The 17,776-nt window shown below is 38.7% G+C and overlaps 2 protein-coding genes across 4 annotated transcripts in view; both read right to left on the bottom strand.

Moving 5' to 3' along the window:
• The window catches only part of LOC106516252 (guanine nucleotide-binding protein subunit alpha-11), a 15,967-nt gene extending 14,499 nt beyond the window's left edge, over positions 1-1,468 (bottom strand). Inside the window, exon 1 of the mRNA XM_014006512.1 lies at positions 1,079-1,468. Coding sequence (XP_013861966.1) covers positions 1,079-1,214 — 136 coding nt within the window. The 5' untranslated portion in view covers positions 1,215-1,468. The remainder of the gene's footprint in view (positions 1-1,078) is intronic.
• Positions 1,469-4,465: 2,997 nt separating this feature from the next.
• Positions 4,466-14,793, bottom strand: hnrpkl (heterogeneous nuclear ribonucleoprotein K, like). Of its 3 annotated transcripts, none has more exons than XM_014006507.1 (15): positions 14,687-14,793; positions 13,564-13,670; positions 12,940-13,037; positions 12,776-12,832; positions 11,227-11,270; positions 9,917-9,989; positions 8,758-8,871; positions 8,337-8,465; positions 7,427-7,725; positions 7,277-7,330; positions 7,107-7,146; positions 6,148-6,163; positions 5,402-5,469; positions 5,122-5,291; positions 4,466-4,663 (listed from the first exon to the last, which is right to left on the bottom strand). In XM_014006507.1, the coding sequence occupies exons 2-15, from the start codon at positions 13,622-13,624 to the stop codon at positions 4,633-4,635; spliced, it is 1,254 nt and encodes a 417-aa protein (XP_013861961.1). In that variant the 5' UTR covers positions 13,625-13,670; positions 14,687-14,793; the 3' UTR covers positions 4,466-4,632. The 3 variants fall into 3 exon arrangements, with proteins under 3 accessions (XP_013861961.1, XP_013861962.1, XP_013861963.1); XM_014006508.1 differs by lacking the exon at positions 14,687-14,793 and adding an exon at positions 14,557-14,616; XM_014006509.1 differs by lacking the exon at positions 14,687-14,793 and adding an exon at positions 13,820-14,543.
• Between the last annotated feature and the right edge of the window lie 2,983 nt (positions 14,794-17,776).

Below are 17,776 nucleotides of genomic sequence, written 5' to 3'. Positions count from 1 at the left end.
AAAAAAAGAAAACGATTAATCGATTATTAAATTAGTCATCGATTATTTCAATAATCGATTAGTCGTCGATTAATCGATTAATCGATTAATCGTGGCAGCCCTACTCTCAGCTAAAGATAAATTTAATTTATTTCCATTTTGAGAAACAAATACCGGCTTTAATGATCCTTTATTTTAAACCAATTGGCACATTTAAGCTGGTAATAATAGTTCTGTATCTTTGACTTCCTGACAAAAGGAGCATTGTCTTAAAAACAACAGAACATTTCATATTTTCATATAATGAGCTGTCACAAAGTACATACAACTGCAGCTTCATTGAGTAATTTAGTTTAGGCTACTCTGTGCAATATTAATTTAAACAGTTTTATGATGATTTATATACATTTTTGTTTTAAGCAGCTGTTTTTGGTTTAGTTTTCACTGAAAGTCTAAACACTCGACAAAGAGTTCTTTTTTTTATTTCTATGCTTTACTTTTTTCTTGGCCTGAAGAGGAAAACTTTAGTTTTTCACATGCTTTATCCTGTAAATAAGTTGCAGAAAGTTTTGTTTTTAGTTATGTTCTATTTGTAGTTCTTCCAAGTTTAGATTGAAAATACTGGAGCTGTTCTTCACCAGTTGTGTTGATACTAAAAACCTCAGTCAGATCAGGTACTTGCACATTCAGCTTTATTCCTTATCTCATTTTTTAAATTGTATTGCCCATAAGCCTGACATTAAAAAAATGAACTCTGTGCAACTTATCAACAAAATAAAAATACATGCTCACTTGTATGTTTAGGGTTTAGATTCATGTTTTGGAGTAAAGTTTGAGCTGTAGGTTTGCACTTAAATTTGTCATTGTCACCTTCTTAATTTTCAGATTTTAAACGGGCCTTATAAGAAACTATCCGGGGGAATATTGTCAAGTTTATGCAACTATAAGAATCAAAATTATCATTTTAAATGCAGGTTTTCCCTTTTTGAATGAAATTTTTGTCCCTAAGGAACTTTTGTTTGTTTTGGACGCGTATTGAATTTAGAAATATTGCCTTTTCATGAGAATTACACATTTTTATTCATTTATTGTTCCTCACCCAACAGCAGGAGTTTATATTCCCGTTCAGACTTCCTCTTGTCCTTCCGGAGCTGCCTCTCGATCTCAGCGTTGATCCTCCGAGCCTCCTTGGCCTCCGGACTGAGGCAGCAAGCCCCCACCGAGCTCAGCGTCATTTTGATTAGTTATGATAAAAACTGATTATTATATATTCCTGAAGAAAACGGCTCACCTTCAACAAGGCAGATACATGCATAAAAATAAAAATAAATGTTGTTTAGGTCTCCAATAAATCCGAACCATATTCTGCTGTGAAGACAGGATTATGAATCAGTTTGAGGAAGTGCAGCAAAAGTTTGCACTAAAGAGGAAATTTGCGCAACTTTTCAGCAGCGACTCTTCCGTCTGTATGAGGTGGATCTTTTCAAAGGGGAAAANAGCTTCACTAAGAGCTGGTGCTGAGACAGACATCGAGAGACCCTGCCCATCTCCACCTCTGAGAGAGAGAGAGAGAGAGAGAGAGAGAGAGAGAGAGAGAGAGAGAGAGAGAGAGAGAGCCAAGCTGTTCCTCCTGTCTCAGTTTGCGTCTCCACAGCTCTGCGTCCAGTTCTCCTCAGTCCTGGATGAGGACCGTGAACGCACCATGTGACAGAGGAAGAGGAGGAGGTGGGGTGCTGTGATGGGAAGCCATGTGGGCTTTATTACATTATGAGAACTCATATCCGGTGTTAACTATAAATAAATGACAGAGCCAAAGGCAGACGCTTCATCTTAATTAAAAAAAAAAAAAAAAAGAAACACTGCAAGCTCTGACACAAACTTTATTTACTAAAACACCTGCAGAAACCACAGATATCTGACAAATACACAAATTGGGGGGACTCACAGAAGCTGCATGCGCCTCACATGGATGCATCTTGAGGAATCAACTCAAGAGCTTTAAAAATGCTCCATTGGTTTAAAAATAATTACAACCCCAGTTCCAAAACTAAATAGATTGCAATGATTTGCTCATCTCGTAAACCCGTTTTATTCACAACACAACATAAAACACACCAAAAGTGGAAATTATACTTTTGTTTCAGAAATAATATGATATAAAACAGGTTATTTTGATTTTTGTCCCAACTAGTGGTATGCATAAACAATAAATGTGCATAAATAAACCCTTTTGACTGTTTACGTTGTTTTGGTAGGTTCACTAATCTGCAAGAAAAATTGTAAATTGAAAGGTAGGACAATTACAAATTAATGTTCCTTCATCAAAACTTGAAAGAACTGTGAAAACCCCATCATCAAGGTCCCGATGCCCCATCAGGTCATATTATTGTCAAAAAGTTTCAAGAATCTGGAGAAACCTCAGAGCTCAAAGAACAAAACTGAAAGTAAATATTCATGCTCGTAAACTTCAGTCTCAGACTGCACTGCATTAAAAACAAGCCCGATTCTGGTAAACTGCATGCGCTCAGGAATGAAATGACCGGCCTGCAGTCCAGACCTCTCTCCATTTGAAAAAAAAAAAAAAAAAAAAGGCACATTGTGAAACAAAAACGTGGCAGAGACGACCCAGGACTGTTTAACTGGAATCCTACATCAAACAAGACTGAGAAAACGTTCCTCTCCCTCAGAATAGACATGATGATTCACAGAAGCAAACATGACTCTGTCATGTTGTTAAGATGTGGTGTCAAACTCTAAATTACCTGAAATTTGAAATATATATATATAACTACAATTTGTTAGTTTAAACGTTTGATGTGTTTACTGTGTTCCATTGTGAATTAAGGAGTTCAACGGAGTTGCAAATCATTGCATTCTGTTTGTTTACATCTTATACAACATCCCAACTTTTTCACAACTGGGATTGTAAATCATATCAGGCATTGAGGCTAAAATACAGCAAGTCAATTTCTTCAAGGGGTAAAACTAAACAAAATAATAATAATAATGATAATGGTGGCCCTGAGCTGCAAAACAGCATATTTTTTTTATAAAACATAAAATTTATGCAATTTAGAAAGCAAACTTTTTAGGAAATAAGAAGTTTACAAAATTATCCAAAACAATGCCAACTTGTTCCTTCAGAAGCTTTTCATTTACATTTTTATGTCACTTTATTTAAACACTTTTTTATTTTTGTTTTGTTGGTCACATTTGCACATCAAGGCCACTGTGCATTACATACATTAGTAAATTTGTTTTTGCCCCCCCCCCCCCCCCAAAAAAAAAAAAAAAACTTTTCAAAGTCAGGGTCAAATAAATCATTCACCAAACAGCTTTAATGTAAATATATACACACTTCTTACATTTCTCTTTTCAAGAAAAAGCTAATATTTTTTGTCCAAGTTTGACAAAATAGGACATTTTTTTGTCCACCTTTAAACAAAATTTATTTTGGTAAAATATATATTTTAGTCGTGATAACCATAAATGCAGGAACCAAAGTGTTGTTGTTGTTGTTAAACTGAAACAAGGTGCACCAACAGGAACAGCACCACAGCAGCACTCCAATTAAATTGGACTGATTTAACTTTAAGATTGTTGGTGTGGGTAGAGTGCATGACAAGCTGGTTGCTGGTTTTATTTTTAATTTCAGTGTAATCCAGATTATACTGCCAAAGGTTGACTGACCTTTAAGGTTTGCTGGCCAATATTTTGAATACATGACAAAGGCCATTTTGCCATGGTTATAAAAGTAGATGACCAGCGTTTCCTTGGTACCAATTGAACTGTAAATCGCTCTCAAATTAAGTCACCGCCACTTAAACCCACCTCATCACAACAAATCACTTCACTGTACAGCTTTACTTTTTTTTTTATCAATAGTTTACCCATTCCAAAACCATCCATCCATCCATCCATTTTCTGTACACGCTTCTTCCTTTTCAGGGTCGCGTGGGTCACTGGTGCCCATATCCAGCAGTCACAGTGCGAGGGGGCGGGGTACACCCTGGACAGGTCGCAAGTCCATCACAGGGCCACACATAGAGACAAACGAGACAGACAACCATTCACTCTCTCACTCACACCTAGGGACAATTTAGAGTTATCATTGAACCTAACAGTCATGTTTTTGGTCTGTGGGAGGAAGCCGGAGTACCCGGAGAGAACCCACGCATGCACGGAGAGAAGCAAACTCTACCCAGAAAGGTCCCCCGACCGGGATTTGAACCGGTGACCTTCTTGCTGAGAGGCATCAGCTCTACCAACTGAGCCACCGTGCCGCCATTCCAAAACCATGAATCTTTGTTAGAAAGGGTGATTAGAATAAAAATAAATAAAATCTGTTTTGGAAGAAAAAAAAAAGTTACATTCTGCTTGCTGTACCAAACCAAGAGATAAGGCCAAGAGCTGGCTCACACCACCAAGACTTTTACACAAATGGGTTTACAACGATGATAAAAACTGAAAATCCAACACAAACCCATTGATTTTTTTTAAGAACTTTAAGTAAAACCTGTAATGTATACATAGATGATGTAATGTGTGACATTAAAGGGAAGGGGCACTTCTACCCAAAGCAGAGGAATGTTGGCTCTGAACAACGAGTGCAAACAGTTTGGCAGCATGGCTTCAGTCTTCCTTCACTTCTCCTTAGAAGAACCGACCAGAATACTGCCTCACACTGGAATTAAAAGCAAAAATAAATAAATTAATTTAAATAAATTTATATTTTTAAATATTAAGTATGTTAAGGTAAATAGTAATATCACAAACATCATCATTGTGAGAAATGCCCATATCAAGGCAAAAAGGCTTTTTCCACAATTTTTTTTTTTAAATAAAGACTAAAAACTGAAATTAACCCTGAACTGTCAGAATGTGAAGCTGAAATCTTTAAAGTACTTTGTTCTCACACTCTCAGCTTAAATTGAAAAAGAAAAACTATTTCATTTTTTTGCTAAATAATATTACAACTCTGTTCACAATAAAAACATTATTTTAAAGTGACTTAAAGTTTAAATGTATCCATTTATGTCAAAACAAACACAAAAATACTTAGTTTCCATCTAGTAAAGAAAGAGTTGCACAGAGTAGGTCCTTCAGCTCCAGTGTGATCATGTTTATGGGGAGAGTACGTGCCTGTTCTGCAGTAAGTACTGGGCGTTCTGGATCTGGTCCTGTGTCCCTGTGATGGTGATGATGCGGTCCTCAGAGCCCTCTAGTGGCTCATCAATCTTGATGGAGGCCCCAGACTCGTGGCGGATCTGCTTGATCCTCTGGCCACCCTTCCCAATAATAGAGCCTGCTAGCTGCAGAGTAAAAATCACACCAGCCAATTAAATTAAGAGGCTTTTTTCTTTTCTTTTTTCTTTTTTACAAATCAGTGTCTCTGCTTACAGGAAGAGTTATATTTACTTACATCTTTCGGGATGGTAACTTGTGTTGTGATGACTGGGCCTCCAATGTCGCTGTATGAGCCTCTACCACCTAGAATATCAGTAAAGAAGTCTTAAGAGAGACACGTCTTTGATTGGAGAACACAGTTAAAATTAAACATGTCCAGCAGCTTCGGACATAATACAATGAGAGAGGATCGATCTCGATCACTCATCAGACTGAAATGTGTTCTAAAAAGAATTGCTTTTAAAAATAGATAACAAAGAAAATTAATAATGACATAAAAATAGAATAAATTGAATATTTCTGGAAGCATAACACCAAAATCTTATTTTGAGATTACCTCATAAAATCTATTTGACCAGAAATAATTAATCAACTCATGACAACAAAGTGTCAGAATTATTATTATTTTTTTAAATAATACGATTTGATTTATATTTCCAGTTGAGTAATTTAAAGGCTCTAAACAACATATTTTCTTGCCACAGTATTTGATTTCTTGCTCTGGTCGACAGATCCTGAAAGGTATTGGAGAAAAATGTGTGCAATAAAAACTATGAAGAATGAAGGTGTCAGAAAAGAAATAAAACGGAGGTAAACTATGAAATAAAACTTAAAACATAGTATCTATTCACTGCGAAGCAAACAATGAGGGAATGATGTTTTGTGGGTATTCCTAACAGACAGTAAAACTGTCGTTCATAAGTTATAGAACAATTTTAAATTTTGTGCAGAATTTATGTCAGGAAAAAAAATAAAACTTACCATATCCACTTCCACTCTGCAGTTCAGAATTGAATAAAGGGAAGGGAGAAGATAAATAGTTTAGCTTTGGTTAAGCTTACAATGTGACAAAATCTATACAAATGCATGAATTTACAATAACAATGTGAATGTAAGAAGAAATCACTGAACTATCTAGATGCTTCCTAAAGTTTAGAAGTTTGTTGATTTTAATATTGCTCATTTTAACATATCTTGCACTCGTCTAAAAAAGTTATTTGAAACTTTAAAGCAACTTTTGAAAAACTTTCATTTGAAAATAAAGTTTAATAAAACTGAGCTCAGAATTTTCCATCAAAAGAGCTCAGGTGTGGAGACAATCTAACATTTTTCTAATGCCAAGCGCCTGAAAGCATCATGTGTTATGACTTATTATCAAGAACAGCTGCTGTATTGGTGGGTAAGCCAAAAAAATATTTTGCTTCATGTGTCATTATTAAACACACTTCTATTCGGTTTTCATTATGCTAGCAAGAGACCCTTAATGTGGCATCTCTATACATAAAACGGGAAAATATTTTTGCAGGCAGTGCTGTGGGTCTGATATTAGAACAAAAAAATAAATAAATAAAATCATATTCACAGCTGAAATGTGACACTGGTGTGATATTGGTGGTTTTCATCCATCCGCTATTTTTTTTAGTATTTTTCTACAATCTTACATAAAAAAAAAAGCTACTCACAGCTAAAACCTGCAGAGAACCACTTTAGGAACAGCTCAAGTTCAATTGCTAGCCTGGTGGATCTCTGGACTACACACTCAACTGTTGCCAGGCAACAACAGGTCTACGAGTGTGCGTACGCAGTGAAAACAGCAGCAATGTCAGAGCTACTGCGCCGTTTTACACTCGGAGGAGAAAATGCAAGCTTATCGCGTGAAACACAGTTCACAGACGAACATTACAGCCGTATGGAGTAAGAGCTGTGCTGATGACACTCACCATGCTGTCGTATCGGTCTCCTCCTCGAACTCTTCTGTCGCTGCGAAACAAACAGGATTATTTTCAAGACGACTTTCTGCTTCACAGGGATGATGCTTCTTGATTATACAGATACGTTGCCAATATGAGTGGCTCAGCTTTAAAAAGAAATGCAAGAGAAAGGTTTGCACCTGGGTCTGTCATCCATGCTACTGTGATAGCTGCCATGTGAAAACCTGTCTCCACTGCAAGCAATGACAGAATACAAAAGTAAGTTGTGAAGTTTAAAAAAGTATATAAATGATCTAAATAATTAAGAGTCTTAGCCCCCCCTTCCTCACCCTCCTCTTGGAAGTGGCGGCGGTGGAAGAGGCAGATTTCGTGCCCGGCTCCCCACTCGTCTGCTGAGTGGCGGCGGAGGACCCCGGCGGGGGCTCACATCGTCATAGTCCCTTCTGGAAGGAGGCATGGGTCTGCTGCGAACAGGGGGCATGCGCTCAAAACCCCCACGCACGCGGATAGGGAACCCACCCATGGGCCTCCTGCCCCTGTCCTCGAACAACACGGTGAAGCCGCCGTAGTCGTACGTCTCGTCGTAGAAGTTTGGGTCATAAGGCTGGGTGCGACCTTTAATTGGTGCCTGCCAATGAAAAATAATACAATAAAACACTGTTTTAAAAAGGCCATCTCTTTTTTTTCCCATTTTGGTGAGCATGTGTGAAATGTATCATAAGTTTTCTGTCCTGAGCTGACAGAAGTGGCACCAAGTGGGGTCTTCTGCTAATGTAGCCCATCTGCTTCAAGACTGGACATGGTTCAGATGAGGATATTCTGCATCCTTTGGTTTTAAAAACTGGTTGTTTAATAATCTACAACCAGTCTGCCTGTTCTCCCCTGACCTCTGCCATCAACAAGGCCTTTTAGCCCACAGAAATGCCAATCACTGGATGTTTTTTTTTTCTTTTCTGGACCATTCAGTGTAAACACTAGAAATGGTTGCACGTAAAAGTTGCAGTAATACTCAGACCAGCCCACCTGGCACCAAAAATCACATCGTATTTACAGTCACTTAATTCCCCTTTCATCCCCATTTATTAATGCAATTTTCACATCTATATGTCATAAGCAACAATGCGATTGGCTGATTAGCTATTTGTATTACATGTAATTAGACAGGCACACCTAATAAAGCATTTGATGAGTGTAAACGCAACATATACAATTTTAAAACTTTCAGGAGTTAAAACTTACCTCTGAAACAAGCTCCAGGATAACTTTTATACATTCAATGACACGTTTAGGCTTTCCTCCCACTAAGACAACTCTGTCGGTGGAGTGTGGACAGCATTCCTGAAACAGCTTGATGGTAGTCTGGGTGTTCTAGTGTACAGAAAGAAAAAGAAAAAACTTAAGGAGTGTCATTTTCTGAGCACTGAGTGCACTGAGAACCAACACCTTCTCTTTCTAAAGAAAACCATTAATGTCACTGCTGTTAAAACTTGTTAAATGCAGTTCTAAAAAAAAGTGAATGTAATTGCTTAGAAAATAAGTTAAAAGGGTGAACAAATGGTTCAAACATTTTAAAATTCTAATTGTCCTCAATTTTTTTGTTTTTTTACACATCATTTTTTAGTGTAGAGGATTAAATTTGCTGATTTGAGCTCTGCCCTACCTCTCTCAGTTCCTTTATTTTGGCACCTTTCACTCCGATGATGCCTCCAGCCAAGCTCTGATGAATCAGCAGGCGAAGCTCACAGTCAAAATCGGTTCCGCTGTAATGTTGGTACTACAGAGGAGTAAGATTTGTCATTGTTAGTAGTTATTATCTAATATTGATTAGCTAAATAGTTTTAGTAATTAAATACATTGTTAAAGTAAGAAGGTCCAAAGAAGCAGTTTTAAAATACTCGTACTTAAAATTTAAATATTTGATTTAATTTGTAAAGATATAATTCTGTAACATGTGGTGGTGTGACAGATGGACTAAATGTTGACTGAATTTAAGAACCACAATCTGCTTTAGCTGAAATTAACCTGTAAATTTTAATTAAAATTGCAAGCAGGCAATAGCTTTTAAATGTGGCATTCTAAAAACTTCAACAAAAACATGGACATGCGGTGAAGCCCGGGTTTATTAAGCCAATAAATGAATTACAGTGCAACTTTAACTTGTCTACCACCCACTGGCCGATTGTCACACCATCATTTCAACGTTCCCTCCCCACCCACTTACCCTCAGGAGACTTTTCTGCTGAGCTGGTTACAGTAATAGTTCAGACCAACAGCCAATGACAATGTGAGCAGAATGTTAAAGGAGCAATATCATGTAAAATCAACTTTTTTGAGTTTTATATCATGTTATAATGTTATACTCTCATAAAAAACATGCCCAAAGCCTTGCTTTGACTCATTCATGCATGTTTGAGAAATCCTGCAGCGTTTTTAGGCAGCCATGCTGAGGAGCAAAACGACAGGTGGGGACCAGAAACGCCCCTGGGACGTGTCTTTAGGCCGAACTTCCTCATGGCAGAGCACCGCCCCCCTCCCAGCCCACACACCCCGCCCATGACTCCAGCATGCTCTTGGGTGAAAGTGAAACCTAACTGTCTGCTGAGCTCTCAACATTAGTTCTCACTCAGTGAAGCTCTTTTCAGATTAAAAATACCTTTGAGGAAATGTATTTTCAGATGCCAAGTAAACTGCATCTAAGTAATCATCAATTAATCATGGCAACATAAAAATGTTTGTAATCAACAAGTCTAACATTTCAATGGAAAACATGAATGGTCTTAAACTGCTAACAGTCTACGCCCACAATTACCACAACTTACCTCCTCCAGTGTTGGTATGATTTTCAGCAGAATATCTCCAATGGTGTCGATACTGGCGTTCACACTAAGGATCCTGCAAGAACCATTTTGGCCAAAAGGAAGCAAAGGATTAGAACAGATACAGTAAAAAAAGGAAGCAAAACCTGATGAAAAATTTAAGAAAAACAGGCCAGAAAAGCAGTTAAAGACTCATGAAAGGTTTCAAACTAAAAGGAAATGAGAAATTAAAGGCTGCTGCATCTTTGGAAAAATCATTACTTTACCTTAACACTAATCTGACTTTGAATAAGCAGCAGGCATGCACTGAATCCTTAGGAGGACGGGCAGATTGCAAACGGCTCAAATCAAATGAGAGACACAGATTTAAGGGAGGGCTGTAAGAGCGAGACCGATCTCATCCCACCACCGGCAAGATGGGGGGGGGGGGGGGGTAACAGTCTAAAATAACAGCTTGCCATGAAAACTGCACCACCAGCTCACCTTCTCGTTGTGACCAGGGGGATGGGGGACTGGGGAAGAAGGGGGGAGGTTGGGAGAAGAGGGCTAGGGCACCGAGGTGAGAGGAGACAAAGGTGGGCATTAGAGAACAGTAACAGCAGAGGGGTTGAGGAGGGGAAGGAAATGTGAGAGGTTACCAAGTGCTTGGAGGCACAGAAGAGGAGTAGGTGCGGGGTAGGAGGTGGGGGCTATGAAAACATTTTGGTAGGCAGGTCTAATCTGATGTGACCTGAGAGAAATTCAACGGGGGGGGGGGGGGGGGGGGTAGCACAATGAAATCAAGAGACGACGTTAATGAAGTGACAAAGCGAGCAGATAGAGCCTCCACATGACAGCCAACGCTCTCAGATCATGAACTAGTGATGGTGAAAACAGTGGAGGGGGTGGGGAAGGCAAAATAGGAGAAGACAGGTGGGGGTAAGGGGCAGGGTGGGAGAGAGCCAGGTGGGTCACAGAAGACAGAGCGAGAAAACTATGTCTGCTTTCCACAAAATTTAGAATAAACTTAAGACATAACAGCGAGAAGAGTCCCCATCCAACTGCTGTGTGTAAAATACAAACTACTGGGGAGTGGGCTGTTATACGACTCACTATCTGTAATGACAAAGTCAAACTTAAGAGAGGTGCGACAAATGGACAGAAACAAAAAAATCAAGGAACAATACGTCTCTAAGTGGAGGAGGGGGTGTTTGGAAGGGGGGGGAGTAAACTGTCATGTATAAAAATGTTCAAATGAAACAGAATGCAGGTTATCAAAGACATGTGTTTCACTGTGCTAGTCAGGCAGTGAGGCAATAACTGGTGGGACATACCGCTCTGGGCCACTGCTGTCTGGGACTGATACACTGGCATTGTACTGCATGGGCCGAGGTGGAGGTGGTGGTGGTGGAGGTGGAGGTGGAGGAGGTGTTGGCATTGGGCAGGGGCATTCAATCACATCATGTCAAGTTTGGTGCCCGATTAAGGAGTGGGGCACGGTTTATGGGCAGGGCCCACCGGGAGTGTCAGGTGGGCGGGCGTTCAGGGGCGAGCAGAGAGTTGGGCCAGCGTCAAGGTGGGCAACGCAGGAGGGGCATGTCGATCCAGAACATGGGCAACGAAGGAGGGTGGCCAAAAGTCAAAACAAAAACATAAAAAAAGTAAAGGAGAGGGGAAGAAGGGGGAGAAGGAATACAGTTTTAATTGAATACAAGCTACACGTTGTCCCAAAAGTCAAAAGAGAAACGCTGGTGAGTGAAGAGGAACAGGAAAGGTGACTTGGACAAAAAAAAATAAATTTAAGCAAACTGGAGTAAAATATTATTTTACATTACTGAAAACAAAAAGACTTTCCCACATCAGGGTCATAGTCATCTGTTGTCATGTCACAATAAAACATAACTGCAGTTCTGTGAGGGCAGGGCTAACTAACATTTTGCACTTGTTGCACCAACCACGTCGCATTTAACATCTGAGTTTTACAGGTTCGTTTAACTCGCAATTAAGTAGTTAATCTAGTAAAGATTAAAGGTTTTTTTTATTTGAACTAGAAGTGTACAAGATATATAACTTACTAAGAAGTATTAAGAGTGATTTTATGTCCTGAAATTTTAACTGAAAGTTTCTCAAGATAAATGAAATGAAAGAAATAATCTAAATTATATGTGTTTAAGGGCTGAACATCTTATAAACATGTCAAACTAAACATTTCATGGTTAAATGCCTCTCAGATGGCCAACTCCTGTAGTTTGGCCTTCTGGATCTTTGGCCTTGGCTAAACCAGAATGATGAACACATGATCGACAGCAGAAATATTTTTAAAACTTATTGAGTGGGCAGATTTATATATATAAATATACAAAAATTACAGAACATGAAAAAGTCTGCAATTAAATTAGCATTATTTAAATGTTGTGCATCTCTGACTTAAATAATTGATATATACTTAAACAATTAATATATATGTCTAGTCATAAAACCAATTTCAGATACGTGGAACATAACTGTGGTGAAGCCGATTAAGTGTAAAAGCGGCTTGCCATACCAATGATCTCCTGTGCTCAGAGAGCAGAAGACGACTGTTAAATAAGCAAGATGGACCTAATTGCAAGCAACCGTCCACACCTTTTCATCTCCACCGTTAACAAGAAAAAAAAAGTTTTCTGACTCCAGTTTGAATAAGCAAATAAATAAATAAACAGTTGTCTCGCTATGCGTGACATGGGTGCAAATTTCTGTATAATTTCTGTATAAATATTATTTAAATAAATAAGTTAAGTATAGTCAAGAAGTTAGGAATGAAGGATCTAGATAAAAAGGGGGTATCAGTAAACTAAACCTTTTCCTCATGATCAATTGAGGACATTTTATCTGCTTACTTACGTCTGTGCGCAGAGCTTTTATGTTCTTTCCTCCCTTTCCGATAACAGCTCCAGCATTCTGAACACAAAAAAATAGCTTTGATAAACAAAAACAGAAAAAAGAAAGGAAAAAAACAGCCATGTGACCTGACAAATATAGCAGGGTCAATTGTTTTTTGACACTACTTTGCTCTGAAGCAGCACTCGAAGTTCCACCATCTCATCTGTGTTGCGTGAGCGTTTGAAGACCTGCTCCTCATCCATGTCCTCAGCAGGACGTTTACCTGAGGGGAAGAAAGTGGGAAAAAAAAGTCAAATCTGATACAGAGGGCATTTTTAATCATTGTGTTATGTATTTGTAACAGAGCGACATAAATCTGATAAATTGCATAGCTGCTTTACATGATGATACAAAAGGCAAAAACAAAAGAAAATGTGAAAAAGAACGGGTTTCGTTCAGCAGCCAATAGTATCCTGGGTAAGTTCCAGCACCGACATGAACACTTCCTGAAAAAAAACATGGGCAGATCTGTTCAGGGTCCACAGAACAGCAGTATCCTGGACAAGAAAATCCCTCGACCATCTGACACGTCCACATGCTAAGTGTTGCTAGCCAGAAATACTGATTTTTTTTTATTGTATTTTTTCTTCATGAGCAAACTAATTACCCAGCATATCTCTAAACCATTTAAGCTGGCTGCAAAGCTAGACAGGCTGAGTTTATTTTCACTCTAATGTGTAAGCTTAATCATGCATTTTACAGCATATTCATTTATAAAAAGGACAAAACAAAGACGTTGAGAAACTCACCATTAGTGTCAGAATTGCTGAATGCAATGTCTTCCTCTTGCTGTTCCACTTTCATCTCCATTGTTATGAATTTGCCTTGGAAAGCAAAGTGATTTCCCTCTTTGGATCTGTTTTAAAGTGGTAATTGTAGAGTTCAGAGGGAACAAAGAGGTGGAGTTGAATAATAAAGACTGTCAGGAATATTCTGCACAAAGAAAGGAAACTATATCTGATTGAATACTAAGTTTGCAACAAACATTTATACTGCATGTCCTACCTAATTAATATTGCCTTTTGCTCATCTACACCCTTTAAAGCAGCAGTTCTTTTTTGTATTGGACAAATCTTAAGCAATTTTTGCCAAACAAAACATTTGGAAACAAAACTGTTTTTACAATCCTTTTCTAAATATTCACTAGTGTTTAGGCTTACTGTAGAGGCATAAAAGTGTATTAAAGTTCTGCAAAAATGTTAGTATTTATACTCGATGTGTAATTGAATAAATGCACAGTTGCACAATATTTATATAATTTGGACTTGTCACAGTAAACTTTAGTTCATTTAAGCGTTTCAGTACGCACATGTTGCTCCTCCAAGTGACAAGATTTTAATCGCAATTCCAACTATAAAATGACAGAACGTGTAGCTTATTTACAAAAGACGTGTGTATCCGGGTACACTGGATGCTGATCAACACCCACACATAAAGCTAACAACACTCTTTTTTTTATCTACTGCGTGTTTTTCGAGAAAAAGCTGCCTACAGCTCCTAACTAATGTGTTTACAGAAGTCCTCCACAGCTCAGCACCTAGTCTAGAGAACAATAGGAAATTTGAGAAAATAACTCGCCCCAACGTAAAGCTTTCTTTCTTATGTTCGTTAAAATAAACGCTGACAGTGTAAATGTCCAGGCTCGCCTGCGCACAATTAGCATCGCAATGTTAACAGTCTCCTGCTAATAGCTCTGCTAAGCTAGCTGGTCAGTTTACGGGGTGTCCATCGGCTGCACTGACCCGAGCACCTAAAACCGCGCACTCAGAGCGACCCAAATGTCATCGGTGGTATTTTATTCAATCCTTCCCAGCAAGAAAAAAAAAGGCTAACTAACACAACGATACAAAAGCCAATCAATAGAAAACAAACCTGCAGCAACACCACGTTCGCTACGGTCCTCAGCAGTCGCCTCGCCCTCTGCTTTGTGTGGGTGAGCTCGATTTGTCTTTGACGGACACACACAGGGCTTGCCAAGTCAAAACAGGTAGGCGGGTCTAAGGCAATACATTCACCATAATAAATGAGTATACCAATAATGGCCACGCAGAACAGTTCCTCTACATCTCCCTAAATAGTCCAGTTGGATTATACTGTGTATGTTAAACTCACATGAAGATAAATTGAAGTCAGTGTGTCAAAAGACCCCGCCTCTCCACTGAAGAACGCGCCGTCATAAACGGCAGAGTGCATAGACTCTGAATGAGCTTTTTATGTCCTGAATTTTGACTGTCAGGTCTACAAGACCTACTGTAATTTGGAACTACGTTGTTAAGACACTAACCCAGAGGTTGCGAGCTTGATTCTTAGTACCAACCCCGTCCTTTTAAGTCACTTTATTTACTTTACTTCCCCACTCCATTCAGTCCTAACCTCAAGCCATCCATGAATATCGATCCTACCTTTAATCATAACCCCATCACTAACCCTCCAGAAACCAGACACAAAACATAACACTCAAACAAAAGCACTAACAGGTGCCCACCATGTTGTTTTTATAGTGACATGCACCAGACATAGTGCATCTCAAATCATGTGTGAATGTAAAGAGAAACAACTGATCCATGCACCATACAGTGTGAACCATGTTCTCAAGTTTCAAACTGAGCTGGAGTTGTGCTCTGTACCAAATCTTTAACAGCTATAGGGTATCATGGAAGGATCACAAAATAAAACCCCAGTCACTCTGCAGAGAAAACGTATTTCAGATGAGTGTTTTGGCTTGTTCCATCCTTTCCCATTCTAGGTACTTAAGCTCCTCCACTTGGGGCAGAGGCTCATTTCCAACCCAGAGTTGGTGATTCATCTTTTTCTGGTTGAGGACCACGGCCCCAGACTTAGACGTTCTCATCCCCATGTGTTTAGATATTCTACAGAACAAACTCTAAACTTAAATTCTAAATCCAAGAATGCAAAATGATTTGTTCAACAACACACTGACTGTATGAACCACACTGTGTGTGCATCAAAAAGAATTGCTCAATGATGCAATCAACGAATACAATTTTTTTCAATTAATACACATTTTACAAACTCCTTATTTTACTTTTCTCTTACTCACACTGGAGAAAGTTTAAAATTGTTGAAACCTACATCAGTTAACAACAAATTACAGACGTTTCAGGTTTTTATTTAGTTTTAAAGTAAATACAGTACTAATGTTTTACTAAATGACTTTACTCAGAACAATTCTGAGCAATAATACAAAGTCAGATGGCAAATCTATAGTTTTTCTGTGCTTTGGTAATTCAGTATTAAACCTTAAATCAGCCCTGCTTTTGTAATGGAATGATACTCATTTTATGTTGTGTATTTACTTTTTATTTTACTTTTTCCTGATAAAAATGTCCAGTGTGAATTTATTGATGCAAAGAGTTGGTTAACTTATGACAAAGAAATGGTTTATGCCAGCAACTGCTAATAAGTAATTTGAGTCCTAAAAAAGTTTAATTTAAAGTTTTGAATGTTTCTATTTTTTCATGATTTTCCTTTTATTTTTTATTCCATTTCCCTTTTTGTAAGGTGTAATTTAAAGGTTTATTAAACGTGAAACAATAAGCTATGTTCAAAACAAGCATATTTTTATAAACACATATCGGAAGCTGTTTGCTAACTTACTTTTTTATTCTGTTTTGTTTTGTTTTGTTTGTGCTTTGATAAGTAAAGTGTTTACATTCCCAAACAGAGGGTCAAAATGGGATTCCTAAAAGGTCAGCAACCTCAGAATTTTTCTCTCAATGCCAAAGAAGTGGACCTATACTTCTCGGCACAGCACAACTTTAAAACTGTTGACACTTGTAAGGCATGAATGATGGTGCACTGAACTATGAAAGCTGCAGGATTGTCACTGTGTTCCCAGCATCTGCAAAGATGTCTAATAAAAAAGAGGATAGAGGGGCTGTCGGCTCTGTCCTGTCCCATTCTGTTTTATTCTGAAGTCTACGCAACAACCAACCTGTTGCAGAGAACTGTATGTGAGATCTGTCCAATCTTTGGTGAGACCAAGGTCAGGGTTTACAGTTGTCCAGTCTCTTGTGGGGGCGTGGCCAACACTGGACCCTTGGGTCAAGCACTGGACAATGCTATTTGCCAATCAGAACAAGACGAGATACAGTGAGAAGGTAACTTGGCTTCAATGTGACAAAAAGGGATTTTGCTGGGTGACCTGTTGGGATTTTCCCAGAGTGACCCTTCCTGGTGGGACACATGAGACCTTGTTTCATAAAGTGGACTGCTTTCCCTCTTATTCTAAATTTGAATCCCTCCACGCTTGATGAGCAAGTTCATGTGCCCCAGTTTGTTAACCTTCGTGATTCTCTGATTACCATTTTTACAAACCACTGGCTCAAAAGGATGTAACACAATGAGACCCAAGACAAAAATGTAGAATTAACTAAAAAATGTTTATTTAAATTAAAAATTAGATATGGAAGGAGACGAGCCAAGCTGCACCCAGACAGCCTGCAGCAGAGGGAGGACAGAGCAAGACCCCTGTCCAGGAGGGAAATCGTCCCTTTAAGTAGGTTGATCATACCTGCAAATGGTTAGCAGGTCAGGTCTCCATGTGAAAAGAGACCGCATACACACACACGCGTAACACAATACAGAATGTAACAGGATTAATATTGTAAATGATTCCACTTTTATTTGGCCCAAGTTGGACTAAGTTACGGCCAAGTTCAGCGTGGTTACAAGAACATGAGTGAGTTTATCAAACAGAAGACTGAACCATCTACTTCCCATTTGTCTCCAAACTTACCAAATGCGTCTTGGTAAAGCCTCATTGTTTTGAAGGATCTTTATGTCATTCACTTAAAGGCTACATCCTGTTTAGGCATGTAGCAGAGCAGAACAGATTTCTGGTGAAGGATAGAACAAGCCCTGTAACCCCCTGGCAAGTTCCAAGCTCGATATAAATGCAGAGGAGGACAAACAAACTCTCTTGGCACAAAGACTGAAAAG

This window comes from Austrofundulus limnaeus, unplaced genomic scaffold, assembly GCF_001266775.1.
Source record: "Austrofundulus limnaeus strain Quisiro unplaced genomic scaffold, Austrofundulus_limnaeus-1.0 Scaffold36, whole genome shotgun sequence".
NCBI lineage: Eukaryota > Metazoa > Chordata > Actinopteri > Cyprinodontiformes > Rivulidae > Austrofundulus > Austrofundulus limnaeus.
Note: the sequence above shows the minus strand (reverse complement) of the source record. Positions and strands in the feature narration are given on the sequence as shown.

Excerpts from the sequence above, each read along its gene's own strand:
- hnrpkl (XM_014006507.1), bottom strand. The coding sequence starts at position 13,624 with ATGGAGATGAAAGTGGAACAGCAAGAGGAAGACATTGCATTCAGCAAT. Across the intron at positions 12,833-12,939 it reads GAGTGCTGCTTCAGAGCAAA|AATGCTGGAGCTGTTATCGG; the intron begins GTAGTGTCAAAA and ends TTTTGTGTTCAG. Across the intron at positions 11,271-12,775 it reads TAAAAGCTCTGCGCACAGAC|TACAATGCCAGTGTATCAGT; the intron begins GTAAGTAAGCAG and ends CGGCCCATGCAG.